Source organism: Biomphalaria glabrata, chromosome 12, assembly GCF_947242115.1.
Source record: "Biomphalaria glabrata chromosome 12, xgBioGlab47.1, whole genome shotgun sequence".
Classification (NCBI taxonomy): domain Eukaryota; kingdom Metazoa; phylum Mollusca; class Gastropoda; family Planorbidae; genus Biomphalaria; species Biomphalaria glabrata.
In genome coordinates, this window is record NC_074722.1 from 32,223,232 (window position 1) to 32,249,580 (window position 26,349).

The 26,349-nt window shown below is 37.3% G+C and overlaps 2 protein-coding genes across 5 annotated transcripts; both read right to left on the minus strand.

Annotated features, from left to right (window-relative positions):
• Positions 1–1,339: 1,339 nt before the first annotated feature.
• Positions 1,340–7,674, minus strand: LOC106068900 (uncharacterized). 2 transcript variants are annotated; one of them, XM_056007157.1, is made up of 2 exons: positions 7,586–7,674; positions 1,340–3,857 (listed from the first exon to the last, which is right to left on the minus strand). In XM_056007157.1, exon 2 carries the CDS (start codon positions 3,654–3,656, stop codon positions 1,377–1,379), a length of 2,280 nt encoding a protein of 759 aa, XP_055863132.1. In that variant the 5' UTR covers positions 3,657–3,857; positions 7,586–7,674; the 3' UTR covers positions 1,340–1,376. The 2 variants fall into 2 exon arrangements, with proteins under 2 accessions (XP_055863132.1, XP_055863131.1); XM_056007156.1 differs by lacking the exon at positions 7,586–7,674 and adding an exon at positions 7,351–7,422.
• A 5,168-nt stretch (positions 7,675–12,842) lies between these two features.
• On the minus strand, positions 12,843–24,495 carry LOC106068903 (uncharacterized). 3 transcript variants are annotated; one of them, XM_056007031.1, is made up of 2 exons: positions 24,305–24,495; positions 12,843–14,910 (listed from the first exon to the last, which is right to left on the minus strand). In XM_056007031.1, exons 1-2 carry the CDS (start codon positions 24,336–24,338, stop codon positions 13,262–13,264), a joined length of 1,683 nt encoding a protein of 560 aa, XP_055863006.1. In that variant the 5' UTR covers positions 24,339–24,495; the 3' UTR covers positions 12,843–13,261. The 3 variants fall into 3 exon arrangements, with proteins under 3 accessions (XP_055863006.1, XP_013083857.2, XP_055863005.1); XM_013228403.2 differs by lacking the exon at positions 24,305–24,495 and adding an exon at positions 16,446–16,580; XM_056007030.1 differs by lacking the exon at positions 12,843–14,910 and adding an exon at positions 18,312–20,463 and having other exon boundaries at positions 24,305–24,492.
• Positions 24,496–26,349: the final 1,854 nt, after the last annotated feature.

Genomic DNA, 26,349 nt, shown 5'->3' on the forward strand with positions numbered 1-26,349 from the left:
AGAAGAGGCGAACAAGAAGAATATATATGGCGATAGCTTAGACAAGGGTTGATTAGTATTAGAGAGAGATAACTAGTGACGGTTAAGAACACGAGACAGACTTCCCAGTTATGAATAAATCATAAATATAGTATTTAAAACAGTAGAAAGCCTTTACCAAGTCCATATTGTTAACCTGTCACGTTCTTTGGCTAATGAGGAACAGTGAATGAAATAGCAGTGAAGTTACACAAGATACTAGTCGGAACACTGGACAGCATAATGAGGAGATTTACTTAGCCCAACGATCCCTAGAGCAGGGCACATCTCTCCTCAGTACCACAAGGCACACGACCAGTGAATAAAAAAGCAAATAGTTAACAAGTCAGAAAACAAACAGCAAGGTCCAGTTGGTAACTCAAAAGGGGGCAACAACACCTACTTTACATGACCTGCCACTACGATAAGTTAAAATGAGTTACCTGCCCTTATGTCACAACAGTTATTGTACCACAATGTAATGGAGCAATGGAATGAAGAGCAGTTGAGACTTTCTTGATTCATCATAAACAAATATGTGTCAATAGTAATGCGTTATTATCAGGCAAGGTTAACTCGTCTAGCTTTATAGAGAAATATGTCAAGCAGATATTTATAACTATATTATATACAAGCAGATATTTACAATTGTAATATTATCAACAGATACTGGCAGATAACACGAGTTCCAAGGTCAATCTAGTCATGCTCGCTAATCAATTACTCAAAACTCTGCCATATCACTGGTTTTCCTGGCAGATTCAGGCAACCCATTCCTTGCTTTAATAGCACTTGTGAAGAAGATATTTTATAAATTTGTCATAGTACCCTATATAAGACAAGAAATATGCCATTATTTGTGTCTTTCTGAGTATTTTATATATACAACAAACATTGTCATATTTATAACATTATAAACTACAAATGGAGTCACGGTGGCTGAGCCACGTGGAAGGCTTGGGTTTGAATTCTGGTGAAGAACAGGAATTTTAATTTTGGGATATTTGGGCGCCTTTGAGACTACCCAGCTCTAATGGGTACTTGACATTAGTTGGTGAAAGTAAAGGCAGTTGGTCGCTGTGCTTGCCACATAACACCTTTGTTAACCGTGGGCCACAAAAACTGATAAGCTTTACATCATCTGCCTTATAGATCGCAAGGTATGTAAGGGGAACTTTACTACTTTATTTTTTATACTACAAACATTATCATATTTATATCATAATATATAACAAACATAGGCATATTTATATCATAGTATATACAAAAAATAACATTTACATATTTATGACATTATACACAACAAAAATTGGCATATTTAAATACATCAAATGATTTGGAAACCTGTAACTTCAATGTTATGATAATTGATCAGGGCAACACTGGATACAGACAAAAGTAAAACCTTGTTCTTTATTGTTGAAATTATTTGCAGTTTTTGTACATTCCTTGTGCCACCAGCTATCACAAACTTCACACTGAACCAAAAGTTCTCCACCATAATTTTGCCCACAGGCCAAGCAACTGTCATTGGTCTGGTGGTCGGAATAGTCGAGTGCTTCATCACTGTTAACAGCAAGTTCTTCTTTCATTTCTTTCCTCACAGCAGAGTTGGCATCACTATCCCTGCCTTGTGTAATATTTATACTGGTCAACTTCTTCGTTTGTTTTCTGCCTTTTTTCTTTCCATTATGCTCTTCCTTATGCTTATGGCTTTCTATGTTTTCCATTTCCTGTATTAACTTAATAAATGCATTTTCATTGTTTGTTTTCTTTTCTTCCCTTCGCAATTTTTTGGCAACCTTCCTCTTGTCAGATTCATTTTCTTCACTTTTTTTATCTGATGCACTCCCGAATTCTTCGCCGCTAAGGAGACTTGGTAAAGTTGGCGTGATTCTGTTTCTTTTTCTATTCTTCCTCTTCTTGCCATTGATTGGAAGCAATGTTAAAATGTTACCTTCTGTCAGAGTGACTTTAGATGGTGGCTCTTCATTTACTTTAAAAACGTTGACTAGTGACTGGATCACGCGTTTAAATTCTTCAAATTTTCTCTCGAGATAAGGATCGAGAAAACTCTGGTCTTGAGGTGCGGCTAGTCTGGTATGGAACATAATAAGCTCATCTCTTGACATTTTGTCGCAAATAAATAAGGAATTTTCTTTCAGTGCATTAAGTTGTTGACTATTTAAGTTTATTGAGGTGGAGCTAGGAGTCTCTGGTGGGGATTGAGGTAATGTTGAGGACGAAATTTCTGGAAGGATCTGAAATGTAGAGGACGCAGCAGGTGATGTGGCCACTGAGTATGATGTGGAGGCATCTGGTAGAATGGCTGTTATGGATACTGAGTAAGTAACGGAATCTGGTGAGAATGCTGCACTAGACGTGGAGGCCTGAGAAATGACTGCAGATGTAGAAGTCTCAGGTAACTTAGGGCACTTAAAGAAATCATGTGGTATAGAGGATAAAGAGGCTTCAGGAGGATATGGTGGTGTGAATATTGAAAGTGGAGCTGTGGTCTCATGTTGATCTTGTGTAGTTAAACTCTCAGTGGGTACATCAGGTAGAGTAGTGGTATTAACAGGGATGTCAACACTGCTTGGGCTTAGTTTGTTTGATGTCATTATTTTACAGGGATCCAGAGGATATATCCCTACTGCACTGAAGCAGTTTGAGGCTAGCTCTGTGGTAGTTAATCTATTCCACACAGGCTTCAAGAATCCTGCAAACGAGTCTAACTTGACACCTTCCCCACAAGTGGTAACATGTTCTTTGATCTTGTTGGAAAGAAATGACTTAAAAGATCCAAAAAATTCTTGGTCGAGAGATTGCATGATGTGACTACCTTGTGGTAAGAAGCAGTACAAGATTATGTTGTTTTCTGAGCATAGAAGGGATGTTTCTAAATGGGAGCTATGGCTGGGATGCCCATCAACTAATAGAAGGATGGGCTTCGGCAGATTGCTAGTGGATGGAATAAAGGTGTCTCTAAGCCAGGAAAAAAAAATAGCAGATGTAATCCTACCATTGTTGGAAACCTGCAACAGCGCTTCAGGGAAGTCTTCTAGAAGATTTTGATGAGGGTTTCGCTTCAAGGGGTAAATCAATAAAGGGGGAGTGTATTGCCCTGTGGCACTGAGGCATGCTAGTACAGTTACTTGAGCCTTAGTATTTGAAGTGGCATTGTAAACATGTGTGCTGCCTTTGCTTGCAACAACCTCTCTGCTTTCAGGGTCAAAAGAAAAACCACAATCATCAGCAATAAATATTCTGTTAGGGCTACTTAAAATGGTAGGATCACTTTGGTTCATACATTTAATGAAATTTGAAAACCACTTTTCAAATTTCTTTGGGGAAACATCAGCTGTTTCCCTGCTACAGGCTTTGGAGGTTCTTGATGATAATTCAGGGTGTCGTCTGAAAAATCCTGACAACCACTGTCTGCTTGGTTTCTTTATACTGGTTTCTGGACTTTGTGAAGAACTTCGGGCAGCCAACATGGCTGGTACAATTTCAACGATTTCTTTGTGTGAATTTCCAAATCCATGTTTTCTCAAGTTATTGAGCCACTCTGCTAGTCTATTTTCCTCATCTTGGTTCAATATTCTATTGGTACAAACAATGGGGCGCTTACCAATCATTTTATTATATAACGTACGCAATGGTAGTCTGAAATGCTTTGCTGCTTGTCTTATTGACTTTTTTTTTTGTTTTTATCTCAAGTACGGCAGCTTTGATAAGTTCAGGATCATGGTGTATATAAACTTTCTTATTCTTTGTCATTGAAGCCATTGTGAATTTTAGAGTCAGATTGTAGATATCTGGGTGATCAATAGGTAGATCTAGGAAAGAAAAAAAAATTACTGTACATCAAGATTTTTATGCTATTTTTTTTTTACTTTAAGTAATGGGTTTCTAAAATCTATGTATAAAACATTAATGTACATGTCAAGTGTTTCCCAACATTTTTCCTAAACGGAACAGTGAGCGGAACACTTTGCTTCTTTTTTTAGAGAGATTAATTTATATGGTGGCTTACAAGCTAAATATTCCAGTAGTTCATGGAAAACTGTTCATAGGAACACAGTTTGGGAAGCAGTGATGTACATAATAAGACAAAAATAATATTCAAATTAATATAGTAATCTGCATAAGTGAAAAGATAATAGTAAGATTTTTCTACTGTTTATTTATAATTTATAGTCATTTGAAAACTGAAGGAAGAACATTTATATATATATAGGGGGAGCGGTTGCAGAGTAGTTAAGTGCTTGGCTTCTGAACCTAGGGTCCTGAGTTTGAAACTCTGCAAAGACTGAGATTTTGAATTTTAGGATTTTAGGGGACCGCTGAGTCCAACCAACTCTAATGGGTACCTGACTTAAGTTGGGGAAAGTATAGACAGTTTTTCATTGTACTGGTCACATGACCCCTGATCATTAGCCATAACATCATCTGCACTATAGATCGCAAGTTCTGAAAGGAAAACTTTACATTTAATTTTTTACTTCTATCTCATCATCTATCTGTTCTGGTCTGAACCCCCTCTGTTTACTTGCAATGAAGCGGCCCGCATTTTGACGCTTCCCTAACATACTTTAGGCCTCTTGAATTCTAGTATGTGTTGAATTGAAAAGGTAGGATATATAATGCACCTCCCTCGCCCCTCCCCACATAAGCTAGATCTAGTATCACTTTTATCCATGATCTCTATAGTATGATCTAGGGTAATCATGAAGGTTAGCGTCTTGGAATACTTTTCAGCACATGTCTAGAGATAATAGATTTAGTAGAGTCTATATTTAATATTATTGATCCAGATAGATCTCTAGTTTATTACATTATTATTAAATGCTTACACTTAGATCTAGATCATTCTAGTTAATAATACTATATATATCTAGATCTAATAAATAATAATAGATCATAGATCGCAAGGTCTGAAAGGGATACTTTACTTTTTTATAAAATAATAAAATATAGGGATCTAGAATAGATCTATGACTATTGATCTAGATCTAGATCTAACTCTATTGTGTAGTCACTGTAGTGTAGATCTAGAATCTCTCTAGAATACTGTAGATTTAGATCACAGATGATTATTAGATGTAGACTGAGACATCTGACTGAAATATCTAGATTTAAATTTAGGCTAGATCTACTCTACTTCTACTCTTCTAGTCTAGACTAGGACTAGAGTAGAGACAGTGACAGTCTAATAGTCTAGTATAGAGTATCATAGATCTAGAATCTATATTAGTATGTATTACAGTATATAAGTATACCGTACTTATACTATGACTATTTTAATAATTATTAATATCAATATGTATATATTATATTATATAGAATTAATATACTAGTATATATCTATTATTCTATTATCATATAGACTCTAACAATATAACTTAGATCTATCATCATCTAGATCAGGGGTTCTCAACATGTGGGTCGCGACCCCCTTGGGGGTCGATTGACGATTTGCTAGGGGTCGCCTAAGACAATCGAAAATATGGATTGTTTTTGTCTATTTTAAAGTTTAAAACTGGATATTTTACACACTTTTTTTTTCATTGGAAGTTACTATTTCATTGTTATTGTCATTCTAGAATAAGTGTTTTAGTCAACTAAAACAGAATGATCTTATACATTTTAACAGTTGTAGCATAAGTATTTTAAACAGTATTAAATTCATGTAAACTAATGCATACTGCAACTTTACAATATAGTGGACTCATAGATATTATTTCAATGGTGACGTCGTGACGAAATTAAACATGAATTTTGTTTAATTAATAGTATGCCATCGTTTAATAGTACATGCTATTGAAGGTAATATTTTCATTTTGGAACTTACAAGCCATGAGAAAAGTTCTTGCACAAAAGAAAGTTGAGAAAAGAACATATAATGTGGATATGGTTTGACTTCACTAGTTGAAGCAGAACTTGAACAATCCCAGTGCGTTATTTGTAACGAATTTCCATAAGTCGAATCTATGTACCCGAAATAAATGCAACATCATTTTGATATTTAACATCTGAGCTTTGTCGACAGGATACCCAGTAGGCTACTTTAAGGTAAAGACCGATAGGTATAGGTGTGATTCATCAACGAATATTAATATTGACACTGCCACAAGAATTTTTACAACTCATTAAAAGCGTATGTGCATGAATCAAATGTAACATGGCTCGATTTGTCTGAAATAATCTGATCCTTTCAAAAGAAAGTTCAAATTGACAAATGAAGAGATGAAAACAATAACATATTTACATGTTGTAAATCTTATTCGATTACTATGAACCTGACAAACAGATAAAATTGATAGCTTCTGTGAAAGAACAATTGCACATCAGCGCACGAAATTTCATCCTAACTTTCAAATCTATCAGACATACTGTTTGCACTTGCCAGAAGTTCATTCACAGTCAAAGTATCAGAAAGTATTAACTCATTAATGCAGTAAAAAAAAAGACTTTTTCTTTAATCTTGATCAAGTGTTCGCAGTCATATTTCGATTTGTGTCTGTATCGCAATTCTTTCTCCATTTCAAAATTATTTTTACGCAAAACATGGTTTTCCAGCTATTACGCCATGAATTCTAAATAAAGAACTAGACTTAATGCAGAAGATGACAGTAGCTTTGATCTTGCAAAGACTGTTTCGAGAATCGCTAGTCTAGTAAAACAGAAACAAGCTCAGACAGTCGCAACAATACAATACTGTATCAATGTAGCTTAAAGTTGTCCCGATCACTGCCCGTGCTCCGTTGTGCTATTCAAATGTTTCCTCTTAGTCTGCACCATGAATATGGTGAATAAGAAATAGAAAAGTAAATAGATGCACGTGTTAAAGATCAAAATTCATTTATTTGTAATGTAATGATAAGGAGAAATATATATATATATATATATATTTGAAGAATATCGATCATTTCAAACTGTTTCGTGATTAAACATTAAGTTTTGGCAATACATATCATTTACTTAGGGAATTTCCATTTTATAACAGTTACTTATTCTTATTCTTATGAACGATTTAATGGCTTTGCAGTTGGTAAAGAGGCCAGAGGGGGGTGGGTTGCTGCAAAGTAGGGAATTGTAAAAAGGGCTAAAAGGTTGAGAACCGCTGATCTAGATCATCTAATGATCTATCATATAATTTATAACCTACTTAGACCTATAACTACTAGTTACTAGATCTTGTACTACTCTAGTACTCTACAACTACAGTACTACAAGTAGAGTTACAGTTAGTGAGTAGATCTACTATCTAGATCATGAAGAAGTAGATCTAGTGCATTATCTTTATAATTAATAAAAAATGCCTAATACCTTAATAATATATTATTTATATGACACATGACATGATGTTGACATTGTAACTTGTTAAGTTTAAAGTTAGATCTAGATGAATTATCACATGTAATTGTAATGATAATCATGAAAAGAAAGTTAGAAACTAGACTAAGAAACCGATGATCGGATGATCATTGAATTTATTGATGATCATGATGCTCTGCTGATCAGTTTAAATTTGGAGAAGGCCTTAAATTTATTAATATCATACTTTATCATGGTATTAGTATAGATCTAGATCTAGGGTCTAGAGGTTTATCGAGACTCTAGACTAGTCCTTTCGTGAGTTAGCTGACAGCATTTAAGACAAGGGAGTTAATTCTGTTTTATTTGTAATTGTGTTAACAACACAGACCTATATAGATAACTATATCCTATACTCTTAAGCGAGCAATTCTTGTATGTATGTATGTATGTATGTATATATATTTATATTTATATATATAAATTTTATTTCGAAAACGGCTCTAACGATTTTCTTTAAAATTTCAAGGTATGTGCATAATAGTGAGAAAAAAATTCTCAACTCATTGGCCACATCGGGAAAACTCAAGGTCGACCGTTATATCGGTTTGAAAATGCCTCATTATCGAAAAATTAATTTTGGCTAGAATGTTTTATGAATGAAAATTTTCTATATGACGTCAATGGGAAAAAAACTTGACACCGCTTACGTCACTAGGCTCACAGCAGTACACTAAGACTTTTCTTCGCAAACAAGAACAAGTTTTAATGATTCAATTGGCGTAATTAAACATTTGCGCACCATCTTATTGTACATTGATCCATTAGGAATTTATGGAAGAAAAATAATGAAGCTTACACCCGTAGGTAGCTTTTACTTTGTTATTATTTTGCTGGTGAATTATTGCAATATGGTAAACGCCAGTCCTACGCGTGATATAAAAAAACGGCTTCGTCAGCTTTCATTTAATAAAAATGTAATGCAAATACGAATTTATTTTCTAATACAAAATCTTTATTTTCACTTATTATCTTTATCTCTACCCTTACTGGTCCGCGCGCAATCTTCACATTTCACATAGGGCCCCGCAAATGTTAGGGCCGGCCCTGATTGTGCAAGTAAGGCATAGATATGCTGTTTTATGACCATTTCCTATGTTTTGGTATTGGACAGCAGACTTCGAAGCTTAAACCCATTGACGTCATATAGAAAATTTTCATTCATAAAACATTCTAGCCAAAATTAATTTTTCGATAATGAGGCATTTTCAAACCGATATAACGGTCGACCTTGAGTTTTCCCGATGTGGCCAATGAGTTGAGAATTTTTTTCTCACTATTATGCACATACCTTGAAATTTTAAAGAAAATCGTTAGAGCCGTTTTCGAAATAAAATTTATATATATAAATATAAATATATATACATACATACATACATACATACAAGAATTGCTCGCTTAAGAGTATAGGATTCGTATTTGCATTACATTTTTATTAAATGAAAGCTGACGAAGCCGTTTTTTTATATCACGCGTAGGACTGGCGTTTACCATATTGATTGACACCCCAAAGTGACAATTTTGTCTTTTTAAGGACATTTTTATGAGTTTCAGGAGATTTCCAGGAGCTCCTTGAAAACAAGGAGACCACGGGAACCCTATTATAAATTATAATGGTTTAATTTAATAATTTACACCTAGAATTAGCGCGGGGCTTTTGAACCTTCGGAGTCCACCACTGTGACAGCATAGGCCTAGGGCTGGCCCTGATGATATCCAGCTCGCGGTCAACGAATTTTCATCACGCTGCTGCCTTATTTTTATTTGTTAACCTATAAACCTCGGTAAAACAGAAGTCATGTTCCAATAGTCACCCAATAAAACCTACTCAGCCCAAAGATCACTGCGCATAGACATCCCTTAAAGTGGTAGATAACTTCACATTATCTGGGAAGCATTTTATCAATTGACGCATTGCTTTAAAGAGAGGTTGATATGTGATCATGGATAGTCGTGCTTTTGGACGCCTCCAAGCGAGAGTGTGGCGAAATAAATCGCTCCGCCTGTCTACAAAAATCAGTGTCAACCAGTATTCTCTCAACCCTCTCTATGTGGATCTGAGACATGAGTACTTTATAGAAAGCAACTAAGACTTCTTGAACGACTTTACCAAAGACCACAATACAAACAGCGATATTCTTGCAAAATGGTATGAAATTCGAGTCCGAAGATAAGTGAGGAATGCAGTATTTCCCTTTGCTGTGCAGCCCCAACTGTGACCTACATATTTTGCCACATCCAGGGCAAGCATAACCATTGTCCGCAGGTGGCCGATTTAGATTTTCTTTTCGCCGTCTGCGTTTGTTCTCGGCAGCAGATTTTCTTTTGGTCTCAAATGTGTATCTCGCGGCCTTCGTGAGAGACCTCCAGCTGTCTCGTTCTGAGGCCGCATGCAACCAGGTGCTCTCTTCTTTGTCAGCCAAAGAAAGTTGACGACTAGGCTGGTCTTTGAAGAATTTCCGTGGAGCGCCTCTGTTACGTCGACCACATTTTAGCTCACAAAAAAAGACTGCCTTTGGCATTCGTTCGTCTCCCATACGGGATACGTGCCCTACCCAGTGCAACTGTCGGACCATAAGAAGTCCCACTATACTGTCCATACCGGCGTTGGCAAGGACATCGCTGTATGTAGTGCTGTCCTGCCACCGTATGTCCATGATGGAGCGCAAGCATCTTTGGTGAAAGCACTCAAGAAGTCTTAGTTTTTTCTGTAAAGTGTCCATGTCTCAGAGCCATAATAAATATACTAATTGCAGTATTAAATGTCATGAAGTAACCATTTTAGAAGTTATACTGCAAAGACTTTCTTACAAGCCTATAATAGCCCAATAGTTCTACATGAAAGAAGCAATGTAAAACGTTAAGACGTGAGCTGTGGTTTTCTATAGGTCTACTATTGGAGGGACTTTCTATTCTAATCGCCATGTACAATTACATTGAGAACTGAAAGAACTAAAAAGCAACTCTTCGGATTGATAGTCTTTACCCGATAGTTCATTTTCGTAATTACAACAATATTCCCAAAATAACTTCGGGTAAATATCCTTCCTTAACAAATTATTCATCCGAGCAAGGCTCGGTCACCTGATATTCCGAATATTAAATGAGGAATGCAGTATTTCAGTTACCGGTGTCTATACCAATATAAAGATCCAGATCTGAAGTCGTAGACATCTATAGACTATAAATAAGTATCTTCAGTACGTAAGTCCGAGACACCACATACACAGGGCCGGTCTTAGGCCACTGCAACATATGCGGTCGCAGTGGGCCCCTCACTTTCATAGGCCCCGCACTAACTCTAGGTGTAAATTATTAAAACAAACCATTTTAACTCTCCTAAAATTGTAAAAGATATGAAAAAGTCACGAGAATCTCCTGAAATTATTAAAATCTTCTGAAAACTGATGCAAATCTTAAAAACATACAAAATTGTCATTTCGTGGTGGCATTCATATAGACAACTCCTAGCCTACTAGCAATTAAAAAAAAGAAACGGCATTGCATTGTCAGCTTTCATTAAAAATATAATAATAAGGCGAATTTTAACCAAAACAAGAAGTTCAAATTCTTAATTTACTTTAATAGTCACTGGCATACAACTGTATATCTCTATCTATCTTAACTTCTTAAAAAAAAACTCCAAAGCTATATTTTGCTAGTCGATAGTAAATGTAGAAGGCAGATCTGAATGTTTATCAGCTTTTTGTTCAAAAACTACTATCTACTGTAGATGGCTCATAAAGCTAATTTGACAATGATTTTGTATAAAATGTAAAAACGAATTTATTTTGTAATACAAAATCTTAATTTTCACTTATCCTTATCACAAACCAGAATAAGTCTCACGCTATCCGCTTCGCATAGGGCCCCGAAACCTGTATGACCGGCCCTGCCCATACAGCACACTGATACAGCAACATAATAATAATAATAATAATAATAATATGCTTTATCTTATCTTATATAATACAGACGTTACTTCAAAAAAGAAGGTGATTACTTGCTTTAATTAAGTTATACATGTATTTGTATGTAACTACCAAAGTGCAAAATAAGGCCGCAGGTCATATCCGGCTAGTATTTGATAAATATATTGCATTTAAAATCGCCAACGAATGCATTAAAATCACAAAATAGTACTAATATTAATTCTAACACTAAACTATGTTTTTCCATGGCGGACTAGAGTTTACTGCAGAGATGGGCCTTAGCAGTGAGCTGACTGGAACAAAACAACAGATGTTCTTTATCGCAACATCCTCCCACAAAGGCCAAGGACCCCCCCCCCCTCCCAAATGAACCGCTAGCAACAATTTAAAATAAAAAGGAAAATGAAACTTTATGGCCATATTAAAAGGTTCTAAGACCTTCCTTCAGGGAACAGTGCCAGGAAAGAAGAAGAGGTAGACAGAAAAAGGGATGGGAGGACAACAAAAAGGACGGGCTCGTCCTAGTCAAAGGACAGAGAGGAATGAACAAAAAAAAAGATCGACAGATTAGATGTGTGTTATGCCCCAATGGTTCAACAGACTAAGTGATACGTGATGGTGATGAAATGATGTTTTAGAGTTAGGATGGAAAGGAGAAAGAAACAGAGAGAGAGAAAGAAAGACAGAAAGAGAATGAAATAATGAGAGAATAAGAGAGAATGCGACAGAGGAGGAGAGAGAGACATAGAGGGCGATAGAGAGAGAGTCAGAGAGAATGGGACATATAGAGAGTGAGAAAGGGAGAGAGAGAGAGAGAGAGCATGAGATAGCCAGGGAGAACAAGAGACAGAGGGAGAGTAAGAGAGAGCGATAGAGACATTGTAAGAGAGAATGAGACAGAGAGAGAGAGAGAGAGAATGAGAAAGGGAGAGAAAATAAGAGAGAGAGGGTAAGAGAGAGTGAGAGACAAAACGAGGGAGAGAGAAAATGGAGTGACACAGAGACAGAGTAAGAAAGAAAAACAGAGAGAGAGAGAGACATGGGGACAGTAACATAAAGCAAAAATTTAAAAAAATAAGAGAGAGACATTAGGGATGTAGAAGAGAATCATAAGTATTGTCAGAATTTGTGAAATGTAGTTTAAAAGTTTGGAATGATTTTCTCTGGTAACAAAAGTTTCTCACTGGCTAGGTACAATGGAGGGTCAAACAAAGAAAAGCTGGCTGGTCAAGAATTGACCGGCTTCTCTTTTGATTTCTGCTATGAACAGCTGCTGCGTGGAAGAGTGGAGAGGTTAACTGAAAGCACCGAATAATTACTGCCATATCTCCAATACTGCAAGGTTTATCTTCTCTTGATTTATTCATGTATTGACTTCAACTTCGAATTCAAAATATAAACATGATTCTTAAATGGGAAGTGGGAGAACAAAAATGTGTGGAAGAATCCATCCAGACAGACAGACAGAGTGACTTGATAAAGCTTGGTAAAAAAAAAAAATCAAGGCAAAAATAATAAAGAATGTTTAATCTTATTTTGATATCTAGACTAATATTGAGCATATTAAATGAAGAACAGTGCATTAAAATGTCGATCTACAAGGCTAGCTATTAGGTCTTGTGTCATGGCACTTTTGATTGTTCAAAGCATAAAACATGACATTTATTTGCCATTACTGTCTGGTTTACTTTAAACATGGTGCAATCTCAAATGCAGGACACACATTACATGTGTGGAATAGGCAAACATTTCTCGTTCATAATTAAAAAAAATTTTTTTTTTTTCAGATCTCTAGTCACGCTATGTCAGACTAATGAGTTAATCTAAAAGTCACAGAAACCGCTGACATTTTTTCTTACTAGAATCAGAGGTTGTCATTTTGTGAAATGTTAAATATCAGAATAAAGTATCCACTGTGTCGGTCACGTATTTTAAATTGACGTTATGTACTGCACGAAATTACTTGCCCCCAGGTCCTGGCACCAAAACTCGAATTTATAGAACAATCCCATAATTCCGTTAAGACCGAGAAGCTGAGTGGGGGAGTTTGAAAAGATGTACAGTGTGTCTCTGTACAGGAAGGCACCGCGCAGTGCGCATGAAATAGACCAGAGCTTCTCGATAAATATGAATTCCATGCTGCCATCTTGATTCCTTACAATCTGGCTGACAGTTCCATCATTTTGTAAGATAAAGTACGTTGTTTCGTTCCTAAACCCAACTAGATTTTTGGCTGAACCTTTTAAACCCCCAACGTAAGTCCATTCATGTCCAGGTACGTCTAAAGAAATCACTGCCGACCTTTCATCAGTGTCAGTAGAACAGAAAATCAAGATACTTTTGTCAAAGTCTAAAGCACTCTCTGGATTTCTCATCAAGGCAGGGAACTTGATCTCTTTGCGAATAACTGGAGTGAACCTCGGCGACACACATTTCACACTACGGCTGGTGCTATCAAAAGCGTATATAAATATCCCTTTTGATACAACAATAAAGTTCTTTCCAGGTAGGTCAGCAACAAATGTCCAGTCGTCGTTTCTATAAAGAAAGAGTAGACTTTCGTTGTTGGTTCTGCTGACCACGTACAGCTCGTTATCAAACACAGTCACATTCGTTATCAGTTCATGGAGCGGACATATTGGAAGACGAACCCAAGAGTGTGCTTCCAGAATCAGAGTGCTGACTTGATCTTTCTCAGCCAAGACCCCGACGTTTCTACAGTCTGGATCGTTTCTAGCCATGGCGTAAGGAGGCCAGTACCCATGAGTACTACTGTCCAGCTTGTAGCTGATGGCTTTTTCAAAGACAAGCTTGACGTCTTGGTCTTTCTCACACAAGGGATGCTTCGAGAGCTCATCAAGGCATTGAAGACTGGCCGTGCCGTATCTTGAGGACTTTAACAGCTTAGAGAGGTTGGAACTTTTGTTTTCAACACGTTCCTCTTTCTTGCATAAAACTTTCGTCTTTCTGTCCAGAGGTTTCTTAATTTGATCCTCTTTGTTTATTTCCGAATTTTGGTCTTGATTTTCAAAGTTTTCAGCCCATTCAAAAATGGACCTCAGAACAATGTCCTCGCTGTTCACGTTTAGAATACCTTCTCTTAAAAAGTAACTAAAATCTTCGTACGTCAGAATACGTGTCAGACCCATGTCGCAAGGTCTCTTTGCAAACAATCTCTGAAGAAAGCTTCTGGCCACGCATAGGACATGGGACTGGTAACGTTTGGCCTTGGTGTAGATTGTCACGAAATTCTCATCAGAGAGGATGTCGCCAACCTTCGTTTCGACGCTCCTTATGAGGCAGGGATTCTGTAGCACCCGGGCAGCATCCCAGAGTTCTAGAAGGTTTTCTGTAGTCCATAACTCATTTTCATTATATCTTTGTATGGTGTCTAAAAACTCTGTAAATATTTCTGAGGAAATGTTGAGCGCCTGAACTTCCCATCGCTTTTCAAACGTGTTTAAGCTTCTGAGGTGAAAATGAGTGATCGCTTCTGTTATTCGTTTATTAAACTTAAAGCTTTTCCCTTCTATCCGTATTTCCGGGTCAGCGTTGAGACTCTCACTAGTATCACAAACTTCTAAAAGAAACAAAATAAAATAAAAAGAACTTTACGTTTTATTCAAGTTTTAAAAAAGTTCACAATAAAATAAAAAAAATTACTAAAAAAAAAAAATAATAATCCCAAAGCCTATATTAAGCGTAGTAGTATCAATTAAGAGTAAGACCAAGACTGCTTTATTGATCCTTATGGAAATTTGTTGTGATTACAAGGACTCTTTTCTCATATCAAGACAACACAACAGAAACATACACATAAATATAAGAACAGACACAACATATAAAGAGTTCATTTAGCGACTACACACAGGCATCTTGGTCCATTTCATGTTTCCTGATCAACGGGTGGCGGTGATAGAGTCTGACTGAGTAAGGAACGAACGAGTTTTTGTACCGCTCTGTTCTTGTCTTGATTGACAGCAGTCGCCCACTTCGCGACGACCTGACGTAGTACTGATAGAGCGGGTGGCCGTTTGGATCGGTCATGTAATTAAATTTGTAATGGCTCCAGGCTAACAATAATAAATCTGTGCGATTAGAATTATTTGTAATAATTGTTTTTGTTTAGCGGAATTTCATGTTTTTAGCTTTCTTAATACATCACTAGTCTGGATCAGTTGTCAAGGGGTGGGGAAGAAGGGGGTGGGGGTACTCGGCCAATCAGCATCCAGAAAGTTTAGCAAGGAATTTTTTTTTCATTGGCTACTATGCATATATTGAATGGTATTTGAAATCAAAAATGTCATGTTAAGAGCTTGCATGGTAATTGGTAACATATATATAGATGCTGGGAAAGCTTCCAAAATACTGAGTAACAATTCCTAGTTAATAAGAACTGATCTGGATTGCGAAGCTCATTGTGACAAGGAAATCTACGATCACTACTGTCAACTGCCAACTAAATTAAAAAAAAATATAATGTGCTTTAAGAGCAAATTCTGATAAATATTATCATGTTAATACAGGAATAAAAAAATATATATATGCATTTTACAGATAAAGGCACATTTCTTATTTCTTATACTAGGAAAAATGTGTACAAGTGCTTCTTTTTTCCCTAGTGCCTGTAAGTACGGAGTTAGAATACCGGTAGCCACTCATTAACTAGATTGGCAAATAAATACGCGTAGAACGTCTGTACATTATACAATAAGATAAGAAATTAATTGCTTTATCAATATTTCCTGATTCTGTACACCGGATACTCCAAACTTCATTTACATATCTATTGAAATCATCTATAAGTTATGATGTTCAGTTAACCACCTATATCTTATCTTATAGATTACAGACGTTACATGAAAAAAGAAGATAATGACGTCCTACGCATTTCATGTGCCGATCTAGTCATGCATGTTAATCAATGACTTAAACTCTGTTAGGCGTTGGTTTTCCTGGCTGCTTCACGCAACCCATTCCATTGTGATTATGACTGATTCTCTTAATCATCTGGCACCTTAAGCTTCAGGCCTAAATATAGTATATATATATATATATATATATATATATATATATATATATATATTGTCAATCAAGATCTACACTAATTGTTACCGCTTTTTATTTTTTCCTCCATTTGTCAGTGACTCCTTTGATGAGAAACTGACTTCAAATATTTTGTACTTTGCAGGTCTCAGCCAAAAAAGTCAATAAGACATGAAATAAATCAATCAAGAGAGTTTTCTAGCATATCAAGTGCCACACGGTGCTATGGTGCACAATGATGGACTCTTTCTATAGCTGCGCATTGTTGGCCGCTTTCAATTACTAGACAGACTAGATCTATGATTCCTCTAGTACCTTTCAATTAGTAGATAGACTAGATCTATGGCTATTTTTCAGCTTTCAATTACCAGATCTATGGCTCCTTTTCTAGCTTTCAATTAGTAGACAGACTAGATCTATGACCTTTTTTAGAAGCTTTCAATTAGTAGATAGACTAGATCTATGGCTATTTTTCAGCTTTCAATTACCAGATCTATGGCTCCTTTTCTAGCTTTCAATTAGTAGACAGACTAGATCTATGACCTTTTTTAGAAGCTTTCAATTAGTAGATAGACTAGATCTATGGCTATTTTTCAGCTTTCAATTACCAGATTGACTAGATCTATGGCTCCCGTAGTAGCTTTCAATCAGTAGGTAGACTAGGACCTATGGCTCCTCTAGTAGCTTTCAATTAGTAGATAAACTAGACCTATGACTCTTCCAGTAGCCTGTAATTAGTTGGCTCGTGTAATAGTGCAGGTGATAAGAGCCAGGAAATCAGCTATAATGGGATCGATGCCTCCAACAATTAAGAAATTATTTACTAGCTCAATGGCCACATGGGGAAAACTGTAGTTTGACCGTTCTCCTTTTTCAAGTAAAAAATGAAAGAAGTTTAACATTTGCTGGAGAACTAGACTTAGATTTAGAGCAAACATCGATTTAGAAAGGATTATCGCGTTCTTGAAAGGACAACCGCGATCAGGAATTTCCAAATGTAAGGCTTCATTGATTCAAGATTATAATAAATTAATGTGCAGGAAAATTTTGCGCATCATCTTCTAAGTCTTGTGAGATGGCTGCTTTTTGTATTCAGTGATCAAAGATGAGTTAAATTTATGGTGTTTTTTTTTTGTAACCTAATAAAAAATAATTAGAAAGACACAAAGATAAAGGCACATTTCTTGTTCCATACGCTAGTATGAATATACACAAAAGCTCCTTCTTCCCTAGTGCTATTAGAGCATAGAATGGGTTGCCTGAGTCAGCCAGGAAAACCAAAGACTCCCAGATACTCCCACTGGTCCACATGCTATAAGCATGAAAGTAGCGCTATATAAAAGCTATGATAATAATAATATAATAATATAAGCTTTGTTGTTTTTCTCAAAAAAGTATTTGTGCTTTGCATTACTTGTTGTTTTTTTTAAATTTTGCTTGATTAATGTTTGTTATGGAGTGCGTTTCCATGGTAACGACTCAGAAAGGGATCGTGAGTTGTCTGGCGATGTCGAATGATGAGACCACGTGCTAGTCTGTCATAATTCAGGGTATGGAAGTCACGTGGGTTAGAGTTGAACGGAAGACCACCAGAGACTTGGGAGAGTAAAGACGTGTCTTTGTTGTTTGATTGAGTTCAAATATTCAGTAACTACTAGAACGGTGTGTATTAATTTTTGTTGTTAGTTGGTTGAAGTTGTTAGTTAGCTCATTTAAATTTGATACTCTTACCAGAGGCGTAGTTAGAAAAATATGCGCACGGGGCAAGGTACTTAACTGGCACCCCCACATCACATAGAAATATAGGCTCTCTATAGTCCTCTTGCTCCCCCGCCCCCCCCCCCTCACTACGCTTCTGACTCTTGCATCAATTTACACCAGTTTGTGCTAGCTGTATGGAGATACAAACCCAACGACCGACCATCAACAATGCTATATTTTTGTTTAGAGTTTAATATAAAAATAGCAACAAGCGTTTTTTTACTCATTGATATTAACGAATAGTAAAAAGTAAGACAAAAAAAAAAAAGTTCAATCTGATATTCACTGTTCAACACGTCAGTTATCGAGCGATCGATGAAATATGTAACTTCCCTTCCACTTAGCTGGTCGTTTCATATGCACTTTCAAGTGTCGACACACAGCAAAGTGGTTTCAAACCTTGTATATACCATTTCTCGCCTTCCTCAAGAACATCATGATCGCAATGTTTAAGTTGCTTATGGTGTGCACCATGTAACGCTATAGAAAATAATATTCTTCAAATACATTTTTCATGTTTCAAAATAAGTTTTGCTAATCTCCATATAGGTGTAGCAAACGTAACGCTATGCTAGACTAATTTGTGTATCACGTATTTTTTCTGACCGACAGATATCGAGCACTGGAATATAATATTGCACAAAGTTACCAGCTTCTTCTTCTTGGTACCAGTACTCGATCTCACGAAACATGCCAGAAACTCCACGAAGACATGAACTCTCCATGGGAGTATTCGAAAAGATATAAAGTACATCTCTGTAAATGAATGCTCCCCGTAGAGTATTTTGAATAGACCACAGGCGTTTGATCAATAAGAATTCAATGCTATTATCTTGTTTCCTTTTAACTTGGCTAATTGATCCGTCTCTTTGTAAAATAAAGTACATTGTTTCATTCCTAAATCCAACCATATTTTTAGCTGAACCTTCTAGGTATCCACAGTCAGTCCATTTATGTTCTGGCACTTCTAAACACATTACTGCCGCCCTGTCATCAGAGTCAGCGGAACAGAAAATCAAGATACTTTTGTCAAAGTCTAAAGCACTCTCTGGATTTCTCATAATGACTGGGAACTTGATCTCGCTGTGAAGAACTGGAGTCTCTCTCGGCGACACACATTTCACGCTGCAACATGTGCCGTCTATGACATAAACGAAGCTTCCTTTGGAGACTACACTATAGTCCTTATTTGGGAGATCTAAAAGAAATGTCCATTCTTTCTTTCTATACACGAAGATCAAACTTTCTAAACCTGTGCTGCTGACGGCGTACAGCTCATTATCAAAGACAGTTAAATTTGTTATTTTTGTATGGAGAGGACATCTTGGAAATCTTATCCAATTACGTTGTCCGAGGACCAAAGCGCTTACTCGATCGTTGTCCGCCAAAACACCAATGTGTCTGTAACCTAGACTGTTTCCATAGAGAGCGTCAGGAGGCCAGTATCCATGAGTATTTCTGTCTAGCTTGTAGTTCATTGCTTTAGTTACGATAAGCTTTGCTTCGCGGTCTTGTTCACACAAAGGATGTTTGGAGAGCTCCTCAAGACACTCAATGCTGGCGGAATTAATTTTTGACGCTTTTAGAATTTTAGAGAGCATAGATAGCTCCTCCTGAACCTTCTTGACTTTCTTGCCCACAGCTTTGTTTTCATATTTCCTTCTTTTCTGAGTTGGCATGACGACATCGTCCTTGCACGCAACTGCAGGTCTGCCTTGATCGTCAACATTTTCAGCCCATTCAAAAATGGACCTCAAAACAGTGTCTTGCATTTCGTCATGATGGAATGGCCATCTTTTGATCAGGCGAAACAAATCTTCGTAAGTTAAAATGAGTGTAAGATTCTTGTTGTAATTGTTCATAAAGAAATAGTCCAGATATTTTCTAGCCCTGCACAGAACGATGTCGGACTTGTAGTGATTGGCCTTTGTGTAGATTCTCTCAAAATTGTCCTCGGAAATGATCTGGCCTACTTTAGTTTCGCAGTTTCTTATGAGGGAAGGAATCTTCATGACTCTAACAGCTTCCCAGAGTTCCAAATGGTTTTCAGTTGACCCTAAGTTCTCTTCATATTTTGAAAAACCTGGTATGGTAATACCCAGGGGATTAATACATTTACGAAAACTAGGGACGGTATACAAGAATTCATCAAACGACTCAGCGGACAAGTTGATCTCATGAAGATTGTCAGATATGTTTTCGATCATGTTGGAACTTTCTCGATAAAAGTGTGATATAGCATCAGTTAGTACTCTATTAAATTTAAAGCTTCTTCCTTCTATTTTAACTTTCAGGTCAGTCTGGAGACTCTCACAGGAATTACACGCTTTAAAGAAAAGAAAAAAATCTTAATGAAATAAATATTGAAATTAATGTAACTTCTCAAAGTACATAATATGCAAATATATTCTGACCTGAAACCATGGCTTGGCAGCGCGTGATGATCAAACTACATGAATTTTTTTTTCCTTTATAAAATTCCCTTATTTTTACAAAGCTTATATGAACTAATTCCGTGTGTCTGTCTGTCAAGTACAAATCTTGTACACGTTATTTCTCCCACTTCCCATTCTCAAATCAAGTTTAAACTTTTGCACAATTATTTATTGTCTTACCAAGAACATTCCTTTTTCAGACCTTGAGATCTATAGGTCATTTTTTTCTTTGTCCAACGGCTAACGAACGGGCTGTCACTGGGCCAGTACAACGACTAACCGTCATTACTTTCCCAATAATAGTTGGGTACCTATTAGAGTTGAGTGGACTCAGTGGCGCCCTAAGAATCTTTTAAAGTGAAAATTCCAGCCTTAACCGAAATTCGAGACCAGGACCACAGGTTCGGAAGCCCAGCGCTTAACTATTCAAAATTTTAGAGGGGGCACGCCCCTTAAACATACAAAAAAATGTTTGCTCCCTCCTTCTTTCCTAAGTTGAACGGAGACCAATCGTCATAGTAGACTTTAACGGAGACCAATCATCACAGTAGACTTTAACAGAGACCAATCATCACAGTAGACTTTAACGGAGACCAATCGTCATAGTAGACTTGAAAGGAGACCAATCATCACAGTAGACTTTAATGGAGACCAATCGTCATAGTAGTCTTGAACCGAGACCAATCATCACAGTAGACTTTAACGGAGACCAATCATCACAGTAGACTTTAACGGAGACCAATCATCACAGTAGACTTTAACGAAGACCAATCATCACAGTAGACTTTAACGGAGAACAATCATCACAGTAGACTTTAACGGAGACCAATCGTCATAGTAGTCTTGAAAGGAGACCAATCATCATAGTAGGCTTGAAAGGAGACCAATCATCATAGTAGGCTTGAAAGGAGACCAATCATCATAGTAGACGTTAATGGAGACCAATCATCATAGTAGACGATAATGGAGACCAATCATCATAGTAGGCTTGAACCGAGACCAATCGTCACAGTAGGCTTGAAAGGAGACCCATCATCATAGTAGACGTTAATGGAGACCAATCATCATAGTAGGCTTGAACCGAGACCAATCATCATAGTAGGCTTGAAAGAAGACCAATCATCATAGTAGGCTTGAACCGAGACCAATCGTCATAGTAGGCTTGAACCGAGACCAATCGTCATAGTAGGCTTGAACCGAGACCAATCATCATAGTAGGCTTGAAAGGAGACCAATCATCATAGTAGGCTTGAAAGGAGACCAATCATCATAGTAGGCTTGAAAGGAGACCAATCATCATAGTAGACGTTAATGGAGACCAATCATCATAGTAGACGTTAATGGAGACCAATCATCATAGTAGACGTTAATGGAGACCAATCGTCATAGTAGGCTTAAACCGAGACCAATCGTCATAGTAGGCTTGAAAGGAGACCAATCATCATAGTAGACGTTAATGGAGACCAATCGTCATAGTAGACGTTAATGGAGACCAATCGTCATAGTAGACGTTAATGGAGACCAATCGTCATAGTAGACGTTAATGGAGACCAATCGTCATAGTAGACGTTAATGGAGACCAATCGTCATAGTAGACGTTAATGGAGACCAATCGTCATAGTAGACGTTAATGGAGACCAATCATCATAGTAGACGTTAATGGAGACCAATCGTCATAGTAGACGTTAATGGAGACCAATCGTCATAGTAGACGTTAATGGAGACCAATCGTCATAGTAGACGTTAATGGAGACCAGTCGTCATAGTAGACTTGAACGAATACCAGTGACGTAGCAATGAGATTGTGGTCTACACTGACCTTAGGCTACCACGTTTTTGTAGGGTGCGTGTGTGTCTCTATGGTGACAGTGACAGGAGTTTGGCGATTGGATGGTAACTCCAGATCGCCAAAGTAAAAAGACGTATCTTTGTCGTGAGCAGTGGCGTCACTTTTGTTGGTGTCACCTGGTGCGGTTTGCTCAGAGTGTCACCGCTCCCCATCAACTTTTTTTCAAATTTGTTCCAATAAACACTATTGCTAGTTAGTTCTTTTTGTTGAACCAATACAGTGAGCAGAACAGAACTTTTATTGATCTTTACTAAAATGTAAAATGATTGTTAGTTCTATTTTCAAAATCCCATTGTTTATGAAATTTACTCAACTTTTATTGCAAATTTAACAATGACATTTAATTAAAATTAGAAACAGACTTAACATCACCTGAACAGGTTTCCTTAGTTATACTTTGAAACAGAAATGGTAGAATGTTGTGCTGTGTCATTTGAACTTTAACTATCATCTAGATGTGTCTAAGCATACATATAGAGATTTTATTATTATTATCATTTCAGATGTCTCTGCTTTTACCAAGATATAATTTTTCGAACTTGGGTGTCACTCCCAAAATGGTTTCACCCAGTATGGACCGCATCCCTCGCACCTCCTAGTGACGCCACTGGTAGTGAGTCTTAGATTTTATTCAAAATATCAATTTATATCATTATTAAAGTCAACTACAGTGATTTTATTTCATCTCAAGTTCAATTAGTCTATATTGTAATAAAAGTTATATTTCATATGTTCACAAAAAATTATTCAAGTTATTTAAAGTTTTATAAGTTAAGATATAATACCCCTACACTCCCTACAGTGGTTTAAGTGTACCAGCAATTTGGTCCTTCAAGTAAACGACCGTCAACAGCGCACGTCACAGGTCGATGTTTAGGCCTACAATGACGACTGGTCTCGGCTCATTTAGGGAGTCAAGGGCAGCACTAATCTACTTGCATATACAAAATAAAACGTCTTGGAATATTGAGATCTAGGCCAATTCATTTAATGAAATTAAACTAAAGGGAGGCAACTGGAGGGGGGGGGGGAGGGGTTGAGAGCAAGCTGAGATGACGTATGTTCTAATAAATTTCACAGGTCTTGGGTTCATTTCCGCCTAACACTGAGTCTAGTCCTACCACTTTACCAGTCCCCCCTGACAGTCTACGCCTCAGGCAACCCACCTTAAAGCACCAATAACGCACTTCCGTTTAATTTTCGAGACAGCCTCTTAACTCTTTCTCTCCTAACTGACGATACCAGCGTTGATACCACCAGAATGTGGTAAATAATTACGTAGAGAAAGAGTTAACAAGAAATTAATGGAAAAGGGCGAGTGGCCCCTCTTTACTGTTGCTCCAGAAGGCCAAACTCTAATTCCGTTCTTGTCACTTGGGGAGAAATCTCCTCTCGTTCCTCAACAATGCCGTCTTGGCCCAGTGCTAGATTTAAATGGTGCGCTGGTGAGCACCCATGTGGTAACATAGTCCGTTTAAGTTGCAGAGTAATAACAGTGAATATTATACTGATATCTAGATCTAGAGTCTAGATTGCAAACAAGACTAGTTTGTAACCAAGAGTTACATCTATCTAGGCTACGAATGTTATTTAGAACTAAGTTCTAGAGCAGGGGTTCTCAACCTGTGGATCGCGACCCCCTTGGGTGTCGATTGAGGATTTGCCTGGGGTCGCCTAAGACCATCGAAAATTATTAATTGCTAAAAATTGTTATTGTCTATTCCTCTAGTGCTGTATGTGTGTGTGTGTGTGTGGGGAGGGGTCGCTGAAGAGTGGGGGATTGTAAAAAGGGGTCGCCGAGCATAAAAGGTTGAGAACCGCTGTTCTAGAGCTACATCTTTGAGCCCTAGGGCCCTAGCCCTGGATCTAATGTTATCAATTACCTTCAATGTCGACGCTCTTCCTTTTCGTGCCCATTCGCAATGGTTTTGTTTAATTCTAGGTGGCTACTAGTTCTTTGGTCGCTTTAGTAAAACAGAATAGGGGCGAGCACCACTTTGGCTTGTACGTAGAAACGATTCAATTGCTAGAGATCTATGTTCAAGCTAGTCAAAATAAAAAGAAGCAAATATAACGTGTTCTAAAGTAAGTGTTGCACGGTGCACAAAGATTGATACATTGACTACTTTCAAGGCGCAAAAGTTATATATACATAGGTCTGTGCTTTAAACCTATTAGAGATTTTCACGCAAATTTACCAATGTCAAGGTCTCCAATTTAAACTCACAGTAGCCAACTACATAAAAAGAAATGATATAAAAATGTAACTTTATCTTAATGTAAGGGAGCTAATATTCGTATGAAATCTCCTTTATTACCGGTAGTCTCCAATTTCTTTTCAAATGAGATTTAATTCATAGAAGCACTCATTACCAGTCGATAGCTGCGATGGGTCGGACACTTATCCCGCATCTGAGACGACCGCATACCAAAGGCGAGCTTAAAGGAGGACGGCGTAACAAAGGTGTCTCCACGTGATCAACTCAGGTGTCATTTTACCCTCACTGGCATCGAGGAAAGTAGCTGGCAGCAGATGACCTCTGTGAGAGACAGTTGGAGAAATCTCACAAAGGCTGCGGGATACACATCTGAGGCTCAAGAGATGTCATTATTGAAGACAGGCGCAGAAGACGGAAATAGACTTAAATATGGACAGTGGCGTCACTATTGTTGGTGTCACCCAGTGCGATTAGGTCAGGGTGTTACCCCTATCAACTCCCCCCCCCCCTTCCCCCACCCTATGGCTGTAGCTTTAAGTGTAACTGAGAGAAAAAAAAATCTGCACAAAAATACGGGGTGTTGGGATCAAACCCGAAAGAGGCTATAAAAAGAAAAGTCCTGAAACAAGCGCGTGAAACAGTACTTTATTTTGATGAGTCCATGTGCAGAAATTTAGCGTTGTAGAACGGGAAATAAATTGTCTATGACAGTTCAAAGTGTGTATACATTTTGTTTGACGCACCCTGTATATATATATATATTGTAGTAAATCTAATGGCGGACTGAAAGGGTTAATGTGTGTGGCCTACTGACACACACGACTCAGGCCAATCACACAGGTCAGGGCTGTTGAACAAAGGGACAATACTGCAAGTATGACCCATGTGATGGTCACGTGACAGAGAACCTTCACGAAGAGACGACAGTATGTAAAATAGGACGTTGAGTCCAGGACAGCAAAGCAGTAAGGACTTGTGGTACCTTTGAGTCCTCGAGAATGTAGCTGTACTAGCAAGAGAGACTTGCAATATCTAGTTAGGCTGTTCTGTTGTGTAGCAAAGCATTTGAAGTTAGTGTGGCCTATTGTGTTGAATTGGCTGTCGATGTAATTGTAATTAAACCGCCCCATTGTTTATTGAAGCTCTTGTTGTCAAGTTCTTGTATTAGATGTGCTGTGTTGTGTTTAGCAGTGTTTGCAGAAGGCCTGATTGAGAAGATCGTAACAATATAAAATAACAAACTATCTATAATCATGACAAAAATGATGTAGAAAGAAAAAGCCTTTTTATTTAATATTCATTGTTCCAGGAGCTGTTAGATGACTACATTGACTGTGTTATGTTTGCTGATTTTAACATATTTTTTTTGTATGGTCGAAGACATTGATGCCAGACATGTATTACACTGCTTCTGGAAACTACTTACAGAAAGTCTTCGATTTTCATTTTAATAGGAGCATTTGTTTCCTAATACAATAATACAATATGGACAACTTTTTGTTACTATTAATTCCTCTTGTTTTAAAGGAATTTACCGCTTCGTCCACTATCGTGACGTTGATTTGTTCTATGACTTCCAACATGACGGTAAATTATCACTATCACAAACTAACGTCAATTATCTGATTCATCATCATAATCGGAATCGGAATCGGAATCATATATACCTTCTGACTGACATATATCCAGCATTGGCATGAAAAACTGCA

What these genes read in the sequence shown, in the direction of transcription:
- LOC106068900 (XM_056007157.1), bottom strand. Translation starts at nt 3,656, where the DNA reads ATGATTGGTAAGCGCCCCATTGTTTGTACCAATAGAATATTGAACCAA.
- LOC106068903 (XM_056007030.1), bottom strand. Translation starts at nt 24,338, where the DNA reads ATGGGCACGAAAAGGAAGAGCGTCGACATTGAAG. An exon ending in GAAGAGCGTCGACATTGAAG is followed by an intron (nt 20,464 to 24,304) that starts GTAATTGATAAC and finishes TTTTCTTTAAAG; the next exon opens with CGTGTAATTCCTGTGAGAGT.